This window comes from Phalacrocorax carbo, chromosome 3 (genome assembly GCF_963921805.1).
Source record: "Phalacrocorax carbo chromosome 3, bPhaCar2.1, whole genome shotgun sequence".
Lineage (NCBI taxonomy): Eukaryota > Metazoa > Chordata > Aves > Suliformes > Phalacrocoracidae > Phalacrocorax > Phalacrocorax carbo.
This window is the reverse complement of record NC_087515.1, coordinates 78,332,070-78,354,699: the sequence shown is the minus strand read 5'-3', so window position 1 is coordinate 78,354,699 and position 22,630 is coordinate 78,332,070. Positions and strand designations below refer to the sequence as shown.

The window sequence follows — 22,630 nt, the reverse complement described above, 5'->3', positions numbered from 1 at the left end:
GCCTGCTAACAGTGCCTCCTGAATAAATCAATTAGCCACACTTGTTCTGTTTGTCTATTGTAAAAATACATTATTCTAGAAATAATTTACACTTTTAAGAAAATGGTATGATTTTCTTATCACACCATGATATGTGGATTAGCTTTTCTATATATTTTCTGTACCTATAATTTTGTAGTATGTTGCCTATATAATAGAAGAATGAAGAACTAAAAAAATCTTCTCAGCATCAAGTTACTGACTGAAGCTTAGAAGAAAACCAAGGCATCCTCCTGTAAATATTGAACAATTAATTTTACGGTAACTTGAAAAACTCCTACAGGTTCAGGCAAAAATTCTGACTTTTTTTTTTCATACAAGTTCTTAATTCTAACATTTGAAAAAAGTAGAGGGTGCAGTGTGGTTTGGGAAGTAACTGTTTGAAGTACCCTGGTTATAAGCAAATGAGCTGTACCAGAAAAAAGAACATCATTCAGCTAAGAATTAGGTGTTCCTTCAACACCCTCTCTGGCAGGCATTCTGATTAGCTGAATTCTAACATTTTTCTTTCATTTGTGATTGTCAGAGAAATTAGGAAATAGTATTCCAAGTAATATTCTTCTGACTTCTATGCTTTTTAGAAAGTAATATGATGTTGCATACTTCAGTGCTAGAGTTGCAACATGCATAATAAGCTTCTGGAATCTGGAATAATCTATTTATCCACAAATAGGACTGAACATAGTAAACTACCTTTTAGTGTTGTATGAAAGTAAACAGAATTACTATAACCTTTTAGTCATGGGACATTATATCCCCATTGTGTTGAATCTCTTATGATGTAGTAATTTGTCATATAGTGCAGTTGCAAACTCAGATTGAGAAAAGTAAATTATTTTAGGCTAATTCAATTAAATGGCCCCTTCAGTTCCTGTTTTCTCAAATGGTCTTAAAAATGTGCTAGTAAAAAAACGTTTTAAACCACTAACTAAATAACTTATCAGGAAGAAAGAATACGTGTTATTGCTTGTGACTTTTCCTTTCCTTTTAATTCTCAGTGTCCTCAAGGGTTGTTGGTTGGTTTGGTTTGGGGTTTTTTTTTTTCAGACCTTTTCACTGAATTTTGCAAAGCCGCCTTGCACTGTTCCTGGCCTTCCTTATTCTCTCCTTATGACTTGCTTAAACCATGACACTATTTTGCAGAAACAATATGGCCTGCAAATCATAAGGACTTACTTATGCTTTTGAGTATTACTGTGTAGAAGAGTTAATGTTTGTAAGTTGATCCTCGTAATAAAATTGGGAAGGTGAGGAGCAAGAAGGGAAGTAAAATAAGTATCTTTTTGGAAGAGTGCTCTAAAAGGACAGTAAAAGTATCTGGATGGAGTATGAGTGCATAGAAAAGGAAGAAGAAAGATGGATTCCAGGTGAGAGGTCCTCTAAGTAGGAAAGGGGAGCCAAGCAACATCAAGAGGTTTTCCCTTTTCCTGGTGCCTTGCCCTGTTACACCATGTGATTGTTTATACAGAAGATCCCACTTCCAAATATTGACCTCTATATATGCACACTTCTGTAGAGTGCAGTACTTTTCTGTAGTCCTGCTGACACCAAATTTCTATATAGCACTTAATTTGTCAGCTGCTTTTGTGTCTTCATTACCTGTAAAAATATCATATGTTGCACAGAGGGAAGAGATGTTTAAATTCTGGGGAGAAGGAGGTATTGGCTGAAACTTTGATGGTGGCCAGGAACCAACTTTGTCCTTGCTGTCATACCACGACCTATTTTTTTTTTTTTTACCTGCTTTCTGATATACTGAGCCTTCAGTTTGTGTTTTTGATGCACTGTGCTGCTCAAGGGACACTCAACTCTCATAATACTCTTTTTGAAATGTGAAGAGAACTGAAGGAGTAACACTATCTATTGAACTAGTCTGAACTATTGCTTGTCTGATGTTTACTGAAGTGCAAACAAGAGTGGAGACGAGAGCTTTCCACATGCTAATTCCTCAGGGCACAAATAGAGCTCAGTTCGCCACATATTCCCCTATATCTGAAGATCCTTTGCATGTAAGACTTCCTCTGCCCCTACAACTCTGCTTGCAAAGCTGTCTTTTCACCGTTCACCATCCCAAGCCCTCATCTGACTCCAGCTTTTCTTCATATCTGTTGTAACTCGTCCTATTTGCAGCTAGGTAGCAAGAGAGGTTTTAGAGATGTAAGTGGACAACATTTGTTATCATGCTTCACCTACAGTGGTATGTAACTACTGGTTTTTAGCACTTGCCTTATTTAGTTTGGTGAAGTTTAGAATATGGCAAGAGAAACTGATGATTTAAACCAACAGGAAAAGAAGTCTGAGTTATTAAAAGATTTTGTGAAGTTTAATCATTTTACTGATTATTTTTTAGCTAGAAAACCCTGAAGAATTCATAATGTGTGTTGTTTGAGAAACTTAGACTGCAGTAAATTCATCATGATATGTCAGATTCCCTGAAACACGCATAAATACGTGCACGTTTCATGCATACAGATACACACAGAGGCGGGAGACAGAGCTGCAGCATGAGGTCTTACTTTTGCAAAGCCTCTAAGCAGAGCTGCTGCCTCGACTCCTGTGAGAGAAGCCAAGGAAAGGGGCAGTGCTGGTACCAGCCCCATGTGCACTGCAGTGTGGTAGAAGGTCAGGCCTAAATAAAGTTTCATTATGGTGGTTGAAGCTCAGAGGTCCCTGTAAAAGTTGTAGGACATACATGCTCAGTCTGTGAGGAGCAAACATAACGGGCAAGCAGCTACCTGAATGAGCTTTGCAATGATCCTGGCGTTAAGTGTACCTTTTGTCTAACAGATGCAGACAGGCAAGATTCTATCAATCTCTTTCTGGGAGTATTCAAGCCTACAGAAGGAAAACCTCATCTCTGGGAACTTCCCACTGATTTTTATTTGCATCACAAGAACACCCTTGGTCTGTCACAGACCAGGCGAAGGTATTTTGCTGTTCTGGTTCTTTGTTTGATAGTGCTCTAATAAATTAAAAAAAATACATGCTGTTAACGAAATAATTTGGTCAGCCTGTCAAAAACTTTTTAAATGTTTTTTAAGATTTTACCAAAACTTAAAACAACTAACCTTCAAGAGATTACAAAAAATGTTGGATGTTGGTGTTTAGGAGGATTTGCTTTAGTATGTTATTTTCCTGTTGTACTGAAAAAGAAGTTCCATTTCAAATGAAATTCTATCCTGCAGTGAAATGCTTCACTATTTTACTGAAGTACAAGTACCACTGTCTAATTAAACAATATACAGGTGTATTTTTGATGGTCAGATTTATTAAGTCATTGTTGTATTTAAGATTAGGTGATGAAGATAACATTTGTTTATTTTTTTTGTGTAAGGCACTTAGTCTGCAGCTGTGCATACCAGGAAGCCAATGATTTTCTACCTGCCTTTCAGCCATGTCTGGCCTATTTGAAGACTCCTTTTCTTCATTTGCATTCCATTGTAATTGCACAGTAATATACATAAGTGGTAAAGGCAAAGTATAACAATTGTAAAGTAATTGTTAGAGTGCTTCACAATGTGGAACAAGTTTTTTTAAGGATTAAAATTACCGGGGGGGGGGAACAACAAACCAAAATCCAACCTCAAACAAACAAACAAAATCCCACACCAAACCAAAACATACAAAAAACCTTGTTAACTAAATCATCTCTTTTAGGAATTTTGCTGGTTGTATTTTTGTTCATTCTGAGAGTCTTAAAGCTCTATATTGCAAATGGTAGATCTGAATATCTGCATTTAGATTTTTGTCTGGGGAAAATTGCAAGTATTTAAACAGTGCATTCAGTGCCTGTTGGCGGCTTATTCCATTAGCCAGTTGTGGCAGCTGGCATGTGATATGACTTTTTCTAAATTTCCATCCTTTTGTATTGTCTCCCAAGGCTTCTCTTGATGCTAGCTCATATCAGCCGTACAACCAACTGCTATTTCAGGCACACGTGAAACATGCAACATGATTTTATTGTTTCCTGGTTCCAAACATTATTGTATGTCAAAAATGAATTCAGCTGATATATTGCAAACAGACGAATGTCCTAGTCTCCCTTTCATCTGTTACTTGCTTAAACAACTGTCTCTTATATGTCAGAGATACTGTTCTCAAGTAAGATGAAACACTTTAAAAAAAAAAAAAGTTTATATGCTTCATTTACTTGTTAATTAGTTTTACCTTTCATTCTGGCCAGAATTTCTTCTGGGCACTTATAATATGCAACCAAAATGTTTTCTCGCTAACAAAATGACACCTCCATGTAATAAATAGTTCAGTGAAGAAAGGTGTTCCAAGTAATTTTTTGTTTCTATAAAACTATTGGCCAAGTTCTTTATATAATCTCTTCCCACCTCTCTGTGCGGTGCCTTGGGCACAGCAGCAAAGGAAATAATGAAAACCCATAACGAAATCAAGGATATAGGAAGAGAAGGAAGATGACGTTTCCTGACGTCAGAACATCTTTTGACTTATCTGTGCTTGTCCTATATTGTATTTGCCTCTCCATCAGAAAGAAGATATTTCATAATGAGTTTCATATATTACCTCTATATAATAGGTGATTCAAGTGAAAGAACAGTGAATATAGAAAAGGAGACTTTCTGTTGCCATGTTGCGTATCATTTTTGCAAGCAGCAAAACTGGGTATGTCTGCATAGTTTCTGAAGGCACTGGAGAAAATTTGCTAGCATGGCCTGAATACAGTACTTCCGAAAGAGACAGGACCATTCCTTCTCTCTAGGACATATACAGTTATTGGAACTCAAGTGTGTTGCCCTGCCTGTTCTGCACCATTTGCTAAGTCCCGCTAACAAGTCTATCTCTGGGCATGGGAATATACCCATTGTTTCTGCTCCAGATGGCTACATTGGCATGAGTAGGAGATAATTGCTTTAATACTCTGATTACAGCCCTTACAGTATTGTGCATACACATATTTTTGAAATAAAAATCGATGAAGATGTGTCTTTTCATCCCAAGTAATGAAATAGAATAAACCATCAGAATAGTTTAGAGAAAAAATTAAAGTATATTTGAGAAGAGAAAAAAATGTAAACATGAATGGAAGATAAAACATGCTTTATTTTATTAATGTTGCTTGACTTCCTGTGCTGTTTTTCAGAAATCCTGAATAAGCTGCCAGCAGGGCGTGTTTTTTGCTGTTAGCTATGCCAATATACAGTTCTCAGACTTAGCACAGCTGTCACATCAAAATGTATATCTATGTGTAGAAGTCAACTGCTTTGACAATCTTCTGATTTTATTATCATTGACCTTCATTTCTTCATACCCTTTTCCTAAACTGTGGGATCTGAATAACAAGTGATGGGTGGGGTGGGGCTTGATGCCTTTATTTATTTTTTTTTAAAGACCAGATCAAGAGAAATGCATAAATACTTTTTATATGTACTAAGACCTTAATTTCCAGTACTACAGAGGTAGGCACCTGAAGTGTGTTTTGTTTAATGGAACAAAACCACTCCTCCCTCCATACCTGTATTGAGCTTCATGTGTTTAAATTTCATGGCCTGACAGCAAAGTAGTAAGATAGGGGCCTGTTGAAATCGTCCATCCATTTTTACTTTCTTCCACATTTGAATTATAAAGAAATGTTTATGAAAGTGACACTGTAAGGTTGGGTTACTGTTATGTGCAAACATTTAGACAGGATAAAAGATCAAATCTTCTGTATCAATTGTGTGTCTGGTTTTCCCATACAGCTATACTTACTGGTGGACCGCAGGTGTGCTAAAGCATTTACCTCTTCCCTTTGATGAAGGTAGGAACTATAGTTGCTCCTTGCCTTACAGAGTATCTTGAAAAATAAGTTTTAGTCACAAATGCTTTCTGTTTTAGATCCCAAATCTGAAAAAAGAAATGTTTCCATAATTACTAAATACATTTTTTTTTTCTCTGCATGATGAGCTATGATTTTTCAACTGCAGGATGCGAGAGATACCTAATTGGCTAAAACTTGACTGCCATATGTGTCCTGCTTTCAGCTGGGACAGAGTTAATTTTCTTCCCAGTAGCTGGTGTAGTGCTGTGTTTTGGATTTAGGATGAGAATAATGTTGAGAACACACTGATGTTTTAGCTGTTGCCAAGTAGCATTTATACTAAATCAAGGATTTTTCAGCTTCCCACGCTCTGCCGGGTGCACAAGAAACCAGGCAGGGAGGGGGCACAGCCAGGACAGCTGGCCCAAACTGGCCAAAGGGATATTCCATACCTTATGACATCATGGCCGGTATATTAACTGGGGGGAGTTGGCCTGGGGGCAGCAATCGCTGCTCGGGGACGGGCTGGGCATCAGTTGGCAGGTGGTGAGCAATTGTATAGTGCATCACTTGCTTGGTATACTAATATTATTAATATTATTAGTATTACTACTACTATTTTATTTTATTTCCGTTATTAAACTGTTCTTATCTCAACCCATGAGTTTTCTGACTTCTACTCTTTCGATTCTCTCGCCCATCCCACTGGGGACAGGGAGAGTGAGTGAGCAAGCAGCTGTGTGGTGCTTAGTTGCTGGCTGAGGTTAAACCATGACAATATGTTTATGCGCCAGGGCACACTTCACTCTTTTTTTTTCTTTTTTTTTTTTTTCCCCCCCTCCTCACCTATTAACATGTATTTACAGTCTATGCTGCTGGGCTACATTCCTGTTGCAGATGACAGAGTACAGCTAGTGTGTCTTATTTCTCTGAGATACTGTGGAGTATGTTTTATTAGGAATTGTCATCATGAAGGGAAATCAAATTCTGGTGGTTAATAATGTGTATTTATTAAAGATGTGCTGCGCATAATCTTTATTTTCTTGTCTTAGAGGGGATATGGTTGTAGAAAAATGCCTGTTAGGGTGGCTAGGTAAGCAGGCTACTGTTTGTTTAGATTTTTGCAGTCAGTAACTGTTAATAAAAGGGATTATATTTTTTCTTTTCCCCAGTGACATGTCCTGAAAACAGACGCAAGTTGACAGTGAAGAAATTCCACAAGTGTGAAGAGGAAATTGATATCCACAATGAGTTTTTTCGGCCATATGAGTTAAGCAGTTTTGATGAGACCTTCTGCTTGGCCATGACCAATTCTACACGGTATATTGGGAAGTTTTGTGACTGCAAATCCTTAACTGGACGTTTATTTGGTGTGAATTAAATGTACTTTTGATTTATTTGGTTAAATCTGTATAACACGATAGGTTTTGTGGGGTATTTGGGTTTTGGGTTTTTTAAGCTTCAAATTTAGCAAACTTCTAGAGACTAAATCACAATACTGAAATGGAAATGCTACTCTAAAAAAAATCTGATAAGATAATATTTAAATTTCCTGTTATTTTCCATTATGGGGTGCCAAATGTTTGGGCACTTTAAGGCTGAGAAATGAGCTTTCCTCTGTGGACTCAGATCCCAGAGGCTACCTTCAAAGCAACTGTTTTCTAATTGTTCTACTCTCATTTTACAACTGTTTTCTTCAGTTCATCAGGTTCTCATGGGTGGCAAGATAAGTGCTTGGGTTTTGAGGGTTTTTTTGGGTTGGTGGTTTGGGTTGGTTTTTTGTGTTGGCAGCAATCAGCTGGATATTCTAAGCGTAATCTTAATCATGCTTTAACTGAAGACTTCTAGGCAGATAATGTTTCATGTAGCTTTTTGATCCAATTTGAGTGTTGGCAGCATTTTGAAAACAATGTAGCTGAGTTACAGGGCTTTGTCAGCACAGGAATGGAGCATGTTGCTCTAGCCTCCTTGGTAAGAGGTAGTGTTTGCAGCTGTTTTATGGAACTAAATAATGCAACTGAAAGCTTTTTAAGTATCTGGGGGGTTTATACTTATGTGACTTTAACTTGTAATGATGAAGTTAGAACTTGATATTTCTTATTATAAAGATTTTTTTAATTCAAAGGTAGATGTTGGAAGTGGTTCTTGCAGAAATTTTAAAAGTTTTTGTGTTGAACTTCGCTCATGAACAGTTTTTCCTTTGTATTTTGCCAGAGATTTTATGCCTAAGAATGTGGGGATTGATCCAAGTCCATTCACTGTTCGTAAACCTGATGAAACTGGAAAATCAGTGTTGGCGTAAGTCTGAAATATGAAATTTTTTTCTCGTTTACTAGTAGTGAAACTGTAATGCAATTATATAAACTCTGTGTGTGTCTGCGTAGCATATTCTCTGTTACATGGGAAATAAACAAATCATTGGTGTTATACTGTAGAATTGTACACTTTGAAAATTATATCTGATTAGAGATTTTTATTTGATGCTGGAAATTCTTTATTCAGATTTGTTTAATCTTTTCTGTTTTCTTTTACTACTCTAAGTGACACCCATAAGAAAATTTTATCTAGAATAAAGATACAGAGGTTGTTAAAATTTGATCATCTCTTCAAACTAGTGGCAACTGTATTCTCTACTGGAGATGACAGGAATGCATATATTATGGTTGCCTTTTTTAAAAAAAAATGAATTTTCGCATAAATAGAAGTATTCTGAAACAGCAATAAATGCCAATTTTAGCACAGTTTTTTACAAAAAGAAAAGGTTATTAAAATATTTATAGATAAAGTAATATAAAACAATTCAGCAACAGTTATTGGGACAAATGAATGTTTTATTCAGCTGCTTTTGCATCCTGGACTTGCTTTGTTACTTTATTTATTCCATTGTTGTGTTTGATCTGCTGTATCACACAGGGGCTGTGAGGAATTTTCCTGAACCAATTCATTCTCTCTTCGACACCTCATATTAAGGAAACCTTTTGTCAGTAATGACTAAACCTGTGCTGTCACAACATTATAAGTTCTTCTGAAAACTTGCTTTGTTAAAAGCTACAAAATTTTACTGTCTCATAAATAACATCCATTGTGCCTTGACCCTGAGGGACTCACTGTCAATAAATGTTGAGGGTAGACTATGCTTATCACTAGTAGAACCCGATTTCATGCTACTGATGTTCCCTGGGAATAGCAGAAAGACTGTTCAACAGTTATACAATTTACCTCTCCTAAGAACTGTGAGTTTGAGGATAAGCCTTATTCTTCCACTTTGGTATAATGTCAGATTTTGGACTAACTAATTTCTCTCCAGCTATCCCATTAAATGCTTGACGATTGTACATTTTTCTCAGGCACTTTGCTTCAAGCTCTCCACTGTGATTTTTAGGGATTGTTACGAGATAGAGAATCAGCTGGATCAAAGCCACATTCCAGGACTCCCTGGGTATTGCTTGTAAGGCTTCCCATGCATTGGCTGTGTAGTGAGATAAAAGGTGTCTTCAGTCTTCCACCTTACACATATTTAGCCCTAGGTAGAGGTGGTATCTTTGCCTTGCATGTTTATCATAATCTTTTGATCTACTATGACATTTCTGGAGGATTTGGTGACCTGTTTTCATCTCTTAGGTGTTCTGGTCCTCTAGGACAACTTTAGATCTTGGCTGCCTTCTGAGTATGTGTTGGCGATGGGGTGGGGATTTCACTCTTACAAGTGTTTGGCTCCTTGGTCCATTCTTCAGCTTTCAGAAAGGACTGTTTTTCTTGTGACACTCACCTCATTTAGAAAATTAGGGAAGATAACCTTAATTTTCTCTAAAAAGAATGCAGTATGTCTTCATAACTTTCTGTAAATCTCAATCTAAGGAGATGTCAGTTTCTGCTGAGCCAGAAATTGAACTGACCTGTGTTGGGTTTTTTTCTCCTAAGGCATTTGTTCCAGCTGTAATAATTCTTCTGATATGTTAATGTCCTTGGGGGTGGGGTATACTCTCAGATCACGAACCTTTGGGAGGACTCTCCTAGCTCTTTAATGTGTACCTAAAGCATATAAAGTTTAGCTCATTTGCTACAGTGATAAACTGTTGTATGAGTTTGACTGCAAAAAGCATAACTCTTTGTGACAGTTATGGTGTGCTCCACTAGAGCTCAAGTGATACTGGTGACCTCCGTGCTGTTTGCTGATGAGAACACTAGAGCTGCAACTCAAAACAGCATTTGCACCAAACTGCATGCTGTTGTCAAAGCCTCTTAGCATGCTTTTAAGGACCTTCCTTTAGAGTAAGTCACGCACAATGTCAGTGTATAGATGGACAGTCACCTCAGCAAGATGATGTTGCTTCCCTGTTTCCAGAACTGGTTTGTCTATAAACATATTAATTACCTGCCTTCCAGTCCCTCTTCCTCCAGAGTCCCTGAAAGATTGTGACAGTGTCTGAGAGGAAAATGCAACCACATGCCCTTCTATGGCCAGTAGGAAGGGATGTAGAGGATGTACAATTGGTACAATTGGTGGTACAGTTTCTGATGGGTAAAGTAACATATGTCTTTCAGAGCTTGTACAGTTAAACCCAGTGTTACCCTACTAAAATATAGATGCTGTATCTTGAAGAATTTTAGAAATAAGGCACCTCTTTATGTTGACTGAAATTTCTGGAGTGAGAAATACATGCCACTTCAAGAAATGTTGCTGATTAAACTAAATTTGGGGGGGGGGGATATGGAAAAGGAATGGAAAAAAGTGACATTATGGTGAAGATTTTTTAGGCCCAAGATTAAGAAAGCTAGTGGAGTGGCTAATGTCGTTAATCAGAAAGTAAAATTTTTTCCCAGTTCGAAACCAAAGATGTTATGTGTCGATGAATTTTTATTCCTTTTTATACATTCAGTGTCAGGGAGGGATTTAGGTAAAAAAATCGGAGAACTGGCGGAGAAAAGCTTACATAATCCTTTGAGCTCTCTTTAAATGTTCTGGAATAAGAAGAGATTGAAGATAAGTAAATCAACTGGGGGATTCGAAAGATGAGCAACAAGTTGCTCCAGAGCATAGAATTAATTTCCGCCAGTAAGATTGTAACCAAAATTAGGAGTTTCAAATACTTGTTAATATTTCACTGATTTCATAAATACACACTGCCTTTCGTAACAGGAACAAAAGTAATAGAGAAGAAACTGTGCTGCAGCGCAAAACAGCCGCTAGTGCTCCTCCACCCCCAAGTGAGGAAGCAGTGTCGAGTAGTTCTGAAGATGATTCTGGGACAGACAAAGAAGATGAAGGTGCTGTTTCTCAACGTTCAACTCCAGTAAAGGTGACTGATACAGGAGACAATACAAAAATCACAGAGGTAAGAAATTATTTTTTGTCGCAGGCAAGAAGGCTAATCATGGACTTAAAATTCACATTTCCCTAAAAAAAACCCAAACCAAACTAAAACAGTAAATGTTATAAAACAGTCAGAAGTAAAGCACTGAGAAATTAAGTGATAAAGGTCTCCAGTGTCATTTCTTTGTGTAGATATTAGCACAACTGCTTGTAAAATGTTGCTGCTATTCTTGTGTGTGATAGTAAAACACAGCAGAAAACATTTTTCAGAAAATGAAAATTACTGTTAAGAAACCTATGGCATTTGAAAGGTAGTCAGGTCAGGTGTAGTCCATTACATAAAGCATAAGATATATCTATGTTAGTGTGTTAATTCAGAGCAGTAGTGCACTTCTGATCATTGTCCCTTACCGTGCTGTGGCTCACATAACGAGGTGGCCTTGAAGCATGCAAATGGGAATCCTTTTTGGGTGGAACTAAACTGGGAGATGCTTCTCCAGGAACATACCTGATCTACCTACCTAACCAACATTTAGTCCGTGGGAGCTAATCTGGAGCAAACCCCCTAAAGACACGTAGTATGGATCTGTGGTCCTGAGCACCACCTCTTTCAATTACAAATCCATTCCTTTTGAATGATGGATATAACTGTAAATTCATGTGCAATCTGGCTAAATTTCGACCTGATTTATATGAAGATTTTAAAATTGCTGTTTCATAATTATATGGTCTAACAATAGAATGTGCTCAATAATATTGTCACATTAGTCCTATGCTTTTACTACTACTAAGGTTGAAGATAATGGCAGGATAATAGTGAAATCATGTATGCACAGTCATATGAAAAGAATGTGTATTCTCAGTTGTGGGCTATTAATCTTTTTTTGCTGGCATAACTCCAATTCTGTTAGAATCCTTAGGTGCTAATTTAATGACTATTAATTTGTATGAAGTATTATGGAAATATCTATTTTATTAATTCAGGTAACATCACTTCAAATTCTTTCTTGTATATATCTATTTTAGGTACCACTGCAAATGTTATCTGTTTTGGGTACTACTGAAAATATTTTAGCAAAAGGGTATGCTAATTGTGACTATACAAATTTGGTAAATATTTATGTTGCTTTGGGGGGGATTTGCAGTGTTTCGTTTTTCGTGGGCTTTTTTTTTTTAAGTCACAGCTAATTTAAATGGCTGTTGGGTTGTGCTTGTACACATTATCTCTTCTGAAGAAACTTCAGTATTTATGACCTTAGTCAGTATAAAATTTAATGCATTTTTTTCTGTTACAATTCAAATTTTCATTCCATTCAGTCTTTAGCCTAGGGTTGTGTGTTCTCAGACAATGGATTTTCAGCCTTCTGTAGAACGCAGTCTTCTTCCTAACCTTAATGAAGCATTTTCAGTAAAAAATATGAATTTGTATGGTGTTAATTTCGGACAATTTGGATTAATTTTTATGCCAATGCAAGTGCATTTATTTCTGTTTATGCAAGATATTTTATCTGAAAATTTTCTGTTATCTCTGAATAATAGAGTATCTCTTTTCCAGCAAGTCAGATTGTTTGTAGATTTTTTTTAACAGAAATCCAACCTGAAATTTTATTCTTGATTCTTATCGTTGCACAAGTTACATGTCAGTTTTTCCACTTCACCATCAATACACTTCAACACTCAGACCTAAGGTACCTTTTTTCAGATTCTTAAGGTGCTTAAATGAAACATGCATGTAAACACAAAATATGCTTTAAGATAATCTTGAATTTTAATGGCTACCAACTGGGTGAGCTATTCTGAATCTTTTAGTAATGCACATGAAGAAATATTTTCCATTTTATTAGCACCTTTTCATGCATTGAATTTTAGTCATAATTTGCGTTGTTAATTTGTGCCATTGCTTATTAAAGTTGCAGTGCTGAAAAGGATTACCTATTCAGTTATGCTGAATTGCTACGTTAGCAATTAACTTGGGTTATGGTTAATGTCTGCCTGCCATTGTAAATTTGTTTACTCTCTTCAAAAGTACAAAGCTTCTCTTAGATACATTATTTCTGAGGGCGTGATGTTTATGGAAATATTCTGATCAGAAACCAAACATAAAAATTAGTAATCTTTAAGACTGTGTTAGGCATTAGATTTTAACATGTTCACCAGCTGATCTTCATTCAGCTTGTGAAGTGTTGTTTTTCCGTTACCAGGCTAAGCAGAGCATCAGATACAGGCTTTTCAATAAATGTTTTGGAATTATTTTTCTGCCAATGGCAATTATTTGTTGTGTCTACACATGTATTAAAAAGTTTAAAAAGAAGACCTGTAAGGGAGGGTTTCAAAACTTGATGGCTAAACTGAGTAACATAGCAAGAAACAAAAACAACTATGACTGGAAAAGGTGGTAATCTATCTACTAGAACTGGTAAACCACAGAAATGTTTCAGGTACAGTTTTGTTTCCTCAAGTTATGCTTACCTTAAAAAAGAAACTTTAATGAAGAATGCACTTAAAAGCTTAAGCTTGCAAATAGTCCATTTTATGTCTCTTAGCTAAACTGACAACTTACCAGCACTCTAACCAGTGTCAGTCTGCACTTTACTGTTTTCTCATTTGTGAAAATGGATTGTGTATACTATTGTTCAAAAATACTAGAAGTCTGGGTGAGAAACAGTAGTGTGGGGTATTTTTGTGTGTAAAACAGTTGATATTTGTAAGCTTATATTTTTAGGTGCATTCTTGAGTAAATATGGTTATTCCAGAATGATTGGGTGTTTGGTCGGGGATTTGAATTTTGGTATTTTTTACTTCAGCAACTGTAGAGTAGAGAAAAATTGTACTGGTATGGTGCAGGGGAGCCCAAACAGCTGGTTCCTTTCTATTCACATCTCACAGAATTTAATAATAAAATGCTTTTATACTTCTGGTCAGGACATATCTTTCCGAAGTTCTTCTTTGACTTTGGATATTTTTGAACTAAAAGAAAACTATTTTTGTAGTTGACTTACTTGCAGTCACATGTGACTTGTCAGTAAACCCCCTCAGTTTAACACTGAATCATTAGCCATAGGGAAGTATTGAATGTGCACTGAATCCTTGTTATAGCTGGCTGGCATGACTGAGTACTGTATAAAATAAAAATAGTTTTGTTCAACCTGAAGTTTGTAATTGTTTCAGAACTGACAGCAGGAAATGTGAAAGCAAATATGGGAGCACGTTCTGAACAAATATGATTTATTCTATATTAAGTTTCAACACAGAACACAATTTAATACCTACATCAGTGTATATCCTATAAATATAATTTATTTTCATAATATATTTTTTTATTTGAGGTTATCTTTTAAGAATCCTTTCGTTGTTGAACAAATCTCTTGAGTAATGTTTTTAATAAATGGTTTTTATTTAAAAAAAAAACCATGCACAGGCTAAGATTACTATGTATATGAGAAACTTGTTTGGTTTTGCCTGCACTTTTGAAGTTATCTTCAGGTTTAGAAAGAATTCCTTTCTTGAAAGCAAACTTCTCTTTGGATGTTTTTGCAGTATCCTCAGTCTGAATCTTTCTTCTTATGTTCCAGAATGTAGTACAATCAACAAAAGATGTGTATGGAGTCAATCTTTCAGATGTTCCTTCAGAAGATGATCTCACAATATACACTAGGTGAGATAAATTTCCAGTGGTAATCAGTAAAAGGTAATTGGAGCTAGTTAAATACAGCTTGTCAAAGCCTTTGCTTAAGCTTATTTAAATTATAGATTTTAGAGACATTTAGATAAATGTAATATTCTGATTTTAAAAACAAATCCTTTTCAGATGTCTGTGTCAACTCCAATTTCAGTGGAAGTTATGCAGATGTCTGAATGCAAAATTTAGAACCTAAATTGAATGAAAGATGCTTCAGCAGAAATACCTGTCACTTAATATATTCCTGGAAATTAATAAGCAAATTCCATATTAGGAATGGTTCCATGCTTCTAAGCTATGTAGCCTGTGATTTTTACATTTTTCAAATTTTGAATTATGCTAATTCGAATCAGTCATAAGTTGAAATAGCCTCTTATAGAAAAATGCATACAAAACAACGGAAGTTAAGGGTTGTTTTTTTTTAACATGTCTTATTTGTGGAGATATGTGTTAACTGTTACCTTTTACTCAAATCTAAATAATTGTGTGACTTTTGACGTTCAAGGACAATTACTTTACTGAATAATATTCAACCTTTGTCTTGAAACATCTTTGCCTTTTGAGCTTGAAATAAAAAATTGTTAATTTTGTAGGGAGATCTTGAGACCATTACTAAATCTGGTATAGACTATGAGGAGGAAAGTTGAGAAAAGCGGTCAGAATAACTTACACTGTAGAAGCATGGGTATCTAAGTGACAGATACTTGTACTGTAAGTTTCAGGAGAGCGAGAAGTCAGTTTGGCCCTTGCTGTTATTGGAGTTTCATGAAATAACAACATGCAAATATATGTGGTGTGTGCGTTTACATGTGTCTGTATATATACGCAGAACAGTAAGCGTGGTGCGTCTAATAACGTGCTCTTATACACTGCATTTTGAACAGCATCATACTGCCACTTGTTCAGAATAAATGGCGTTGTGGATTCAAGCCATACGTAAGGAAATGAGCAAGATACAGCATAGTGCAAGACAAAATAGGGCTCCTTAGGTGGTCCAGCAAGTTCTCACTCAGTTTCTGCACTTTGAGGTAAAGTGCTACAACATGAGGCAGCATGCCACACAGCACCTGCAGGCTCTTCTCAGGAGCTGAGAGCTGCTGGCTTACTGTGAGCTGTTGGAAGTAAGAGTTGGTGGGCAACCATCAAGGTATCACCTCCCAGCTCCAACTACACAAACCCTTTGGCTTTTATTCAAGGGTAACTTGGACATTTATATTCTACAAGACAGTTGTCACCACTCCTTCAGGAGCCATGAACTGTCAGCTTCCCTGGAGCAATCAGCAAATTAATGGTATGCTTCTCCAGCAAAAGGCAGTGACACCCATTGTATCAGGAATGCTGTTTCTGAATTGCCATAACCCCATATAGAGCTCTGCCTATGTGTTGCCATTGGTAAAAAATGTGTACTTACACTATTGTTCTCAAATTCTCTCCTCAATATCATAGAATAACGCTGAAACTAAAAAGAAACTGGTTTAAATTGTCTTTTTTTTCTTGAACTGGAAACTAATTTGAACCTTTTGAAATTTTTTTCACTCAAACCAAAACTGAACTAGAAAAATTGCAGTTACAGATGAACTAGAACTAAACTGAAAAGTTATTCAGTTCTCCATTATACATTCTTTCCTGAACTGCAATTGTCTTCTTTGAAAACTAGTCAGAATAATAGGAATTTAGTATTGGAGATCAGTTGGGGAAATGTAGATCCAAATTGAAGACCCTCTTAGCTCCTAAGGGCTTATAATGCTGTTGCTAAGAGAGTGATTGCTTATGCAAGACATCAGGAGTGCAAACCAATTACATTTGCTTAACAAACCAATGTTTCAAGCACCTGCTTAGAATGTAGAGTCAATGGAGTTTGAGAAAAGGGGTGTAAGAAAACTGCACATCGTCTCAGAAAAACACTGTGTGTACATTGAAGTGAATACGGCATGCATTGAAATGGGCTTGTGTGTGTTTGGGGTTTTTTTCTAATGTCTAATAGCAGTGATTACCTTGTTATATTTGAAACCTTTTCAGTTTGTGAGGGAAGTTTTAATTCACTGTGATATCTTCTCATGTGGTGATATGTGATGGTTAATCCTGACTTAGTTCATTAATTCTCCCAAAGCATTTTTTTCTTTTTATTTAAAAGTCTTTTCTGTTAATTTTTCTTTACAGTTAGCTACTTCTTTGCACTCTTTGGTTCTTTGAAATTCCCATTTCTACCTATTTCCTACATGCTGAGTAATTTGAAGATAGTACACTTGAATAGGGCTGAGGAGGATGTTTCAGGATGTTTCTTATCTCTGAAATTTTTAACTTCACCTGTGTCTCTAACTTTGGTTCCTTATTTTAACCACTAGAAAATGGATGTCAATTTGACAATTACCCTCTGGTGTACCAGGTAGTTATTGTTCTGCAGATGGCCCAGTGCAAGCTGGTGTCCACTATGAGTCACTTTGTGCAGATGAACAGCTCTGCGATAACATCCAGAATTGCAGCTACTTCCCATTTTATTATCTTTCAGGCTGGACTAAGATTCAGTCTGTTGCTACACTAGTACTGTAAACTCCATGGGGGTTTTGAAGCTCCCTATTCATATCTTTTTCAAGACAAAAAAAAAGCTTGCATTTATTTAATTTCCCACAAGCAATGCAGGTTTTAAAAATACAACAATTATAAATTCCTTACCTCTTTTAGCTAACAGGACGTAGTCCTATTTATGGGCTGATGTGCTGATTTACATGGAGGGTATAGATTTACTGACATCCTTTATTACAATGTACATCATTTGAGAATAGCACCGATTTATTTCACAGTCTTATTATAGTTCTCACTTCAAGTCTTTTTCTATTGTTGTAATAAGGGAAATGGAGATGCAAGATCCTGATGCCACTTGACATTGTTGGGCATGTTACGTATTTTTTCTTTATTTGCATCAGGGACTCGCAGACTTAAAATACCTCAGGTTAAGTTACTTTACGTCAGCTGATCTATATTAATGATATTTGCAAATACAAATTAAAAGCAACTTGAATCTCTTCAGCCCATTTTCATTGATGGCTGAGATTATTTGTGTTAATTCTCATCAAAACAGAAATCACAGAACCAAAGATTGGTTGAGGTTGGAAGGGATGGGAGGTCCCTCAAATAATTTGAGGATGGGTGCTGCAGATCAGCTGTGCATGCTGTCGTACTGATGTCTGGTAACTTGCCTGTGTTAATTTGGGCCTTGTTTGTTTCAGAATATTGGAAAATTTGAAGCAATTAATAAAAATACTTATACCTTCAGTTTGCTTTTATTTGGGTTTGGGTCTTTTTAAAGCTTGTTTCAATAGCAAGGTCCTGCACTAGATGATCTTCATTATCTTTATTTCCACTTATAACTCTGTTATTTAGAAATGTAAGTATTTATTCCTTCAACATCCATGTTGAATGTTGGCGTGGTGACAATCACATGACATGTGATGTCACATGTTTCTGAGGCTTTTGCTTCTACCCTATAGAATCTGAATGGAGCAGAAAGAAAAGTCACAATAAGTTGTTTCGGAATGTATTATTCCTTTGCCTTCTGTACACTCTCCCATGCAATTGCTTTTGCACTGTTAATTGTCCCTGGTAAAATGTAGTAAATATTTCTGAAATAGACCAATAAGACTATTTTTAAGCTAAATGAAAGTGAGCTACTAAAAAACCCCACTGCATCAGAAAATTAAAGTGTTAACATCGCAACTAATGTTTACTTCTGTTTTCAGTAGCACAGATATGTTGGAGAGTGAACAAATTGAGTTCAATTGAGATAACTACACATACTTGAAACCCTCTGACTTTTCCTCCTAGACTGAGTGAACAAGATTGCTGATTAACTATTTTCTAAAATTTTGCTCCGATTCATTGCCAAGAAAAAAGCCATAGCAGTATTTTTCATCTTCAGTGTCTTCCAGCAAATGTTTAGGGATGGGGTAATTCTCCCAAAAGGTTGTGCTTGGAAATAAGTGAGCTGGACTGAGAATGTTTCAGCTAAATAAACTGGATGGAATTTGGCTGAGGACTGACTTAAATCTGAAACTTGAGAGACTTTCTATCTCTGGTCTTGACTCTTCCCATAAGCTATTAATCCGACTGATTTGCTTTGAAAAAGACATAGGAAGTTGACTGTAGCAGACTGCCTGTTTCATATGAGCAGAGGCCTCTTTCTATCCTGTGATGTACTAGGTGACACCGATTAACAGGCAAATCTTTTTCAAGCTAAAAGAAGCTGTTGAGTTCTCACATGAACCCCTGCAAAGTTTTAAAAATATCTCTTGTTTACCAGAGGGGTAGTTCATAATCAGTGCCTACATAACATGATTGAGACTCACTTTTTTTGTGTCTTTTTCTTCCACTTGCTGAATTTTGGGCTATAGTTCTTTTATTTTCTTTGATTTATTCTCCTATCTACTGCCTTTTCCAGGTTTGTTCAGCTTGGACAGAGTCAGCATAAACAAGACAAGAGCAGCCAGCAATTTTGCTCAAAACACCACTTGGATAGGGTTATAAATTTGTAAGTACTCTTTTTCTTTTTCCTTTTAGCCTATTTCTTTTTGCTTTTGTCAATAGACCTGAGAAATCCTCAGGTAAATTCGATGTTGAATTGTTTGAGGGTCATTCTTCTGTTGCTTTTACCGCATAAAGGGATTCAATCCATAGCATGACAAATTAAGTTCCTGTTTCTCCCTTGTAACTTAAAAAGTGCATTGTTTTTGTGGTTTGCTTTTTGGTTGGGGTTTTTTTGTTTGTTTCCTTTTTGTTGTTGCTGTTTTTAGGTTTTTGTAATGCCAAGTTTTTTGTATTCAAAATCCTTAGCAGTCGTGAGTTATCACAGCACAAAGTGCTGAAGGTACTGAGTTTAAACGGCAATTTCTTGCTGTGTTTGCTTCTGAAAGAGTTAGTTTGAAAGGGATTGGTTGACGTGTGTATTCATCATTTAAAAAAAACATTCAAAGTTGCAACTCAGTCTTTAGTGTGCCGTTATCTGAATTTATTTGTTCTGAGAATGCTATAAGTGCCCTGTATTTGTTTTAGTGGACACCTGAGGAGTCTTGAGAGGTCAAATGGGATATTTTTATATTTTTATATTTTTATTTTTCTGGTGAGTGGCCAGGTGCTGGGGAGAGGAGGAAAAAGTGGGAATTGATTCCTGCTTTGTTTTGTGCACTCAATGCCCGTTTGTGGCAGTGAAGTCAGAGGATCCATACTAGCTTTAATCACTATCCAGGGTGTTTTAGCTGAAGAAAAGAGCATCTTGAATCTTGCATAGATGTTATTTTAACAATTACTCTGCTTCATTTTCCTCAGAAGTATCTCCTTGGGTTTTCTTGGTTGTCTGCTCTGCGTTACATACTGGTTCTATGCATTTGTCAGTGATACTTTGAGCTGACAAGGCAATTTTTTTAAACAGTTCATTTGTTACAGTAGATATATTTTGCATCTTGTTCCAAATAGGTAGGTAGTTGATGGTAGGTTGTAAGGGAAGACCAAGCTCTGAGTGCTTTTTCTCAATGAGACACTTGAATACTTAAATCCCGAAAGATTAGTATGGGGGTCATATTAAATAAAGCCAATTGTGGTGGCATGGTAGGAGGATTGCTTTCCAGGGATACCTGCCATGTGGAATAACTTCTCTGTATTCTGTTGTAGAGTAACTTTCCATTACTATGAAAAATAACTCTAATATTAAAATTACAATAGGTGCCTGTATTTAAGCTATACTGAAATAAGGAATTTAACTGTTTGTGATTCTGGATTGATTACTGCTGTACAAGAATGGGCTCCAGTGATAGGCCAGATCATTTGCAACTTTTCTTAGTGCTAGTATAAAAAAAGGTCATGATATTATCCAAATATACTATTATTGAAGCAGGTCTTGGAATTTAGGTGATCAACTCCTAACTTCCCAGTTGACATCTTCCTGTACTGAGGGCAGCTTAAAGTTTCACCAAGACAGGTTTTTTATTTACTTTTGTCTCTGGGGTACATGATCTCTTACCCAACAGCATGTAAACTCTATAGAACTGCAGACCATGACTGCAATCCATTGATTTACAGAAGCCTCAGCTTTGTTTCCTGCACTGGCTCTAGTCCATTCTCTCTATGATGATGAAGTGAGGGGGAACCTTGAACACAGGACTTACCCAAGTCGGGATAGAGACTGGGGGTGTCTCAGTGGGGCTGAGAGAGCAGGATAACATGAAACAGGTTTAATACTGTGTATGAGACAATATTGCCTAATATCAGTGCTTAGTCATTTGGTATTATATACATTTAAAGTGATGATGCCACTGCACATTGTTCATCATTAATAAGGTTACACTTTGTAGGTCAATGTGCCTGTACTTTTGTAATAAAATATATCAGATGGGTATTAAAATACTAAGTTAGGTTGGCAAACTGTAAAACTGTTTTTAAAAAATGAACAGCCTTTAATGTTTTGAAGGGAAATGTTTATTAAGAAAATATTTTATAACAATAGGAATATTTTTTGCTACAAACAAAGTCAATTCCTTTTGTGTAGTTGCAAAATATCCTGGTATGTTTGGCATAGGAGGTAATCATTCCTTTCTTGCCCCGTTAAAGTAGATTATTCCCCATGGTATGCTGCTATAAAATGAACACATTGGAGAGTCTATACACACAATTCTGTTGGGTTTTGCGTAGTCAGATGTTAATTTTTTTCCGTTCCCAAGTACGATTTCCATGTGTTTCTGAATAGTGGAAGTGTAAAGGTCTTAGAGCACACAAATCTGTGCCTCCTGACACTCCTTCTCTTGAAGTCATGTAGATAATCTTTCTCTGCCAGTTTTGCCAAACATGCTCTTCTGTGCAGATCTGAGAGGAAACGGTGTCCTATAGTAGGTAATCTTTTTTTCTGAAAGTATATCTTTTTACAGATTAAAAAATTTTCTTCAGCATTTGTTCTGCAACTTTTAAAAATGTTTAAATACTGTTTGGATGGTGACAGATTGTTCTGTCAAGAAAAGTCATAAATGTAGCCATTCTTTAAAGGCACGTTCAATTCTGGATCACGGAAGCTTTCTCTTACTGAGTTTGGATCGCTGCTTTGAATCAGGAATTTCCTTGGAGAATACTAACTTTTTAGAGGTAAAATAGCATGGACATACTATACTCAAGATTAGGTCAAGAGAGAGGGTTTTCAGTAATACCAGCTGAGGCACATCTTGCACTTGTTGGACTGTATATTTCCTTGTTTCTCAAGGAGCACTTGAAGAAATTGAAAAATTATAGTAGCTTCTATTAATCTGATGTTAGATGCATTTTAAATTGAAAAAAAAAATTCTGGCAAATGTGATTCTCCAGTAGTTCCTTCTAGATACAAATGCAATTAAACCCCAGTCCTTTTCATAGTAAAATGAAGTACTCAATCTAAAACTTTGGTTTCTCACCAGCAGTGAGGTATAATTTAGGATTAGGTTAGTGGCTGTCATTTCCACAGTTTTCAATAAAATCTTTTTTTAAAAATATCCTTTTTCAATCTTAAAAAAAGTCCCTCATAACCTTAAACCTTGTGGCCAATTTTATCAAATACATAAAGGAAATACAGAAAGAAATATTTCTTATTTTTACCATGTCACTTCAGTGATATTGATGAACTCAAATAGAATGCATTGCAGAAATACTGAAGAGAATCTTCTTACAGTTTCTAAATTTAAGCCAGTATAGATTAGCATCAAAAAATGGATACTTGAATAGGGACTACAGTGATGCAGTGAAATAATACTAAAGAGGAGTGGAGAATGTGGAAGGATATTGAAGTTCCTCTTTTTGTTCATAGAAGTTCCATGAAGGAAAA

At 36.2% G+C, this 22,630-nt stretch overlaps 1 protein-coding gene across 1 annotated transcript in view; it reads left to right on the top strand.

Moving 5' to 3' along the window:
• Positions 1-1,395: 1,395 nt before the first annotated feature.
• FIG4 (FIG4 phosphoinositide 5-phosphatase) overlaps positions 1,396-22,630 on the top strand; it is a 33,227-nt gene continuing 11,992 nt past the window's right edge. The window contains exons 1-8 of the mRNA XM_064448559.1: positions 1,396-1,406; positions 2,771-2,965; positions 5,748-5,806; positions 6,979-7,126; positions 8,021-8,104; positions 10,947-11,142; positions 14,693-14,775; positions 19,235-19,324. Of these exons, the coding sequence (XP_064304629.1) occupies positions 1,396-1,406; positions 2,771-2,965; positions 5,748-5,806; positions 6,979-7,126; positions 8,021-8,104; positions 10,947-11,142; positions 14,693-14,775; positions 19,235-19,324 (866 nt within the window). The remainder of the gene's footprint in view (positions 1,407-2,770; positions 2,966-5,747; positions 5,807-6,978; positions 7,127-8,020; positions 8,105-10,946; positions 11,143-14,692; positions 14,776-19,234; positions 19,325-22,630) is intronic.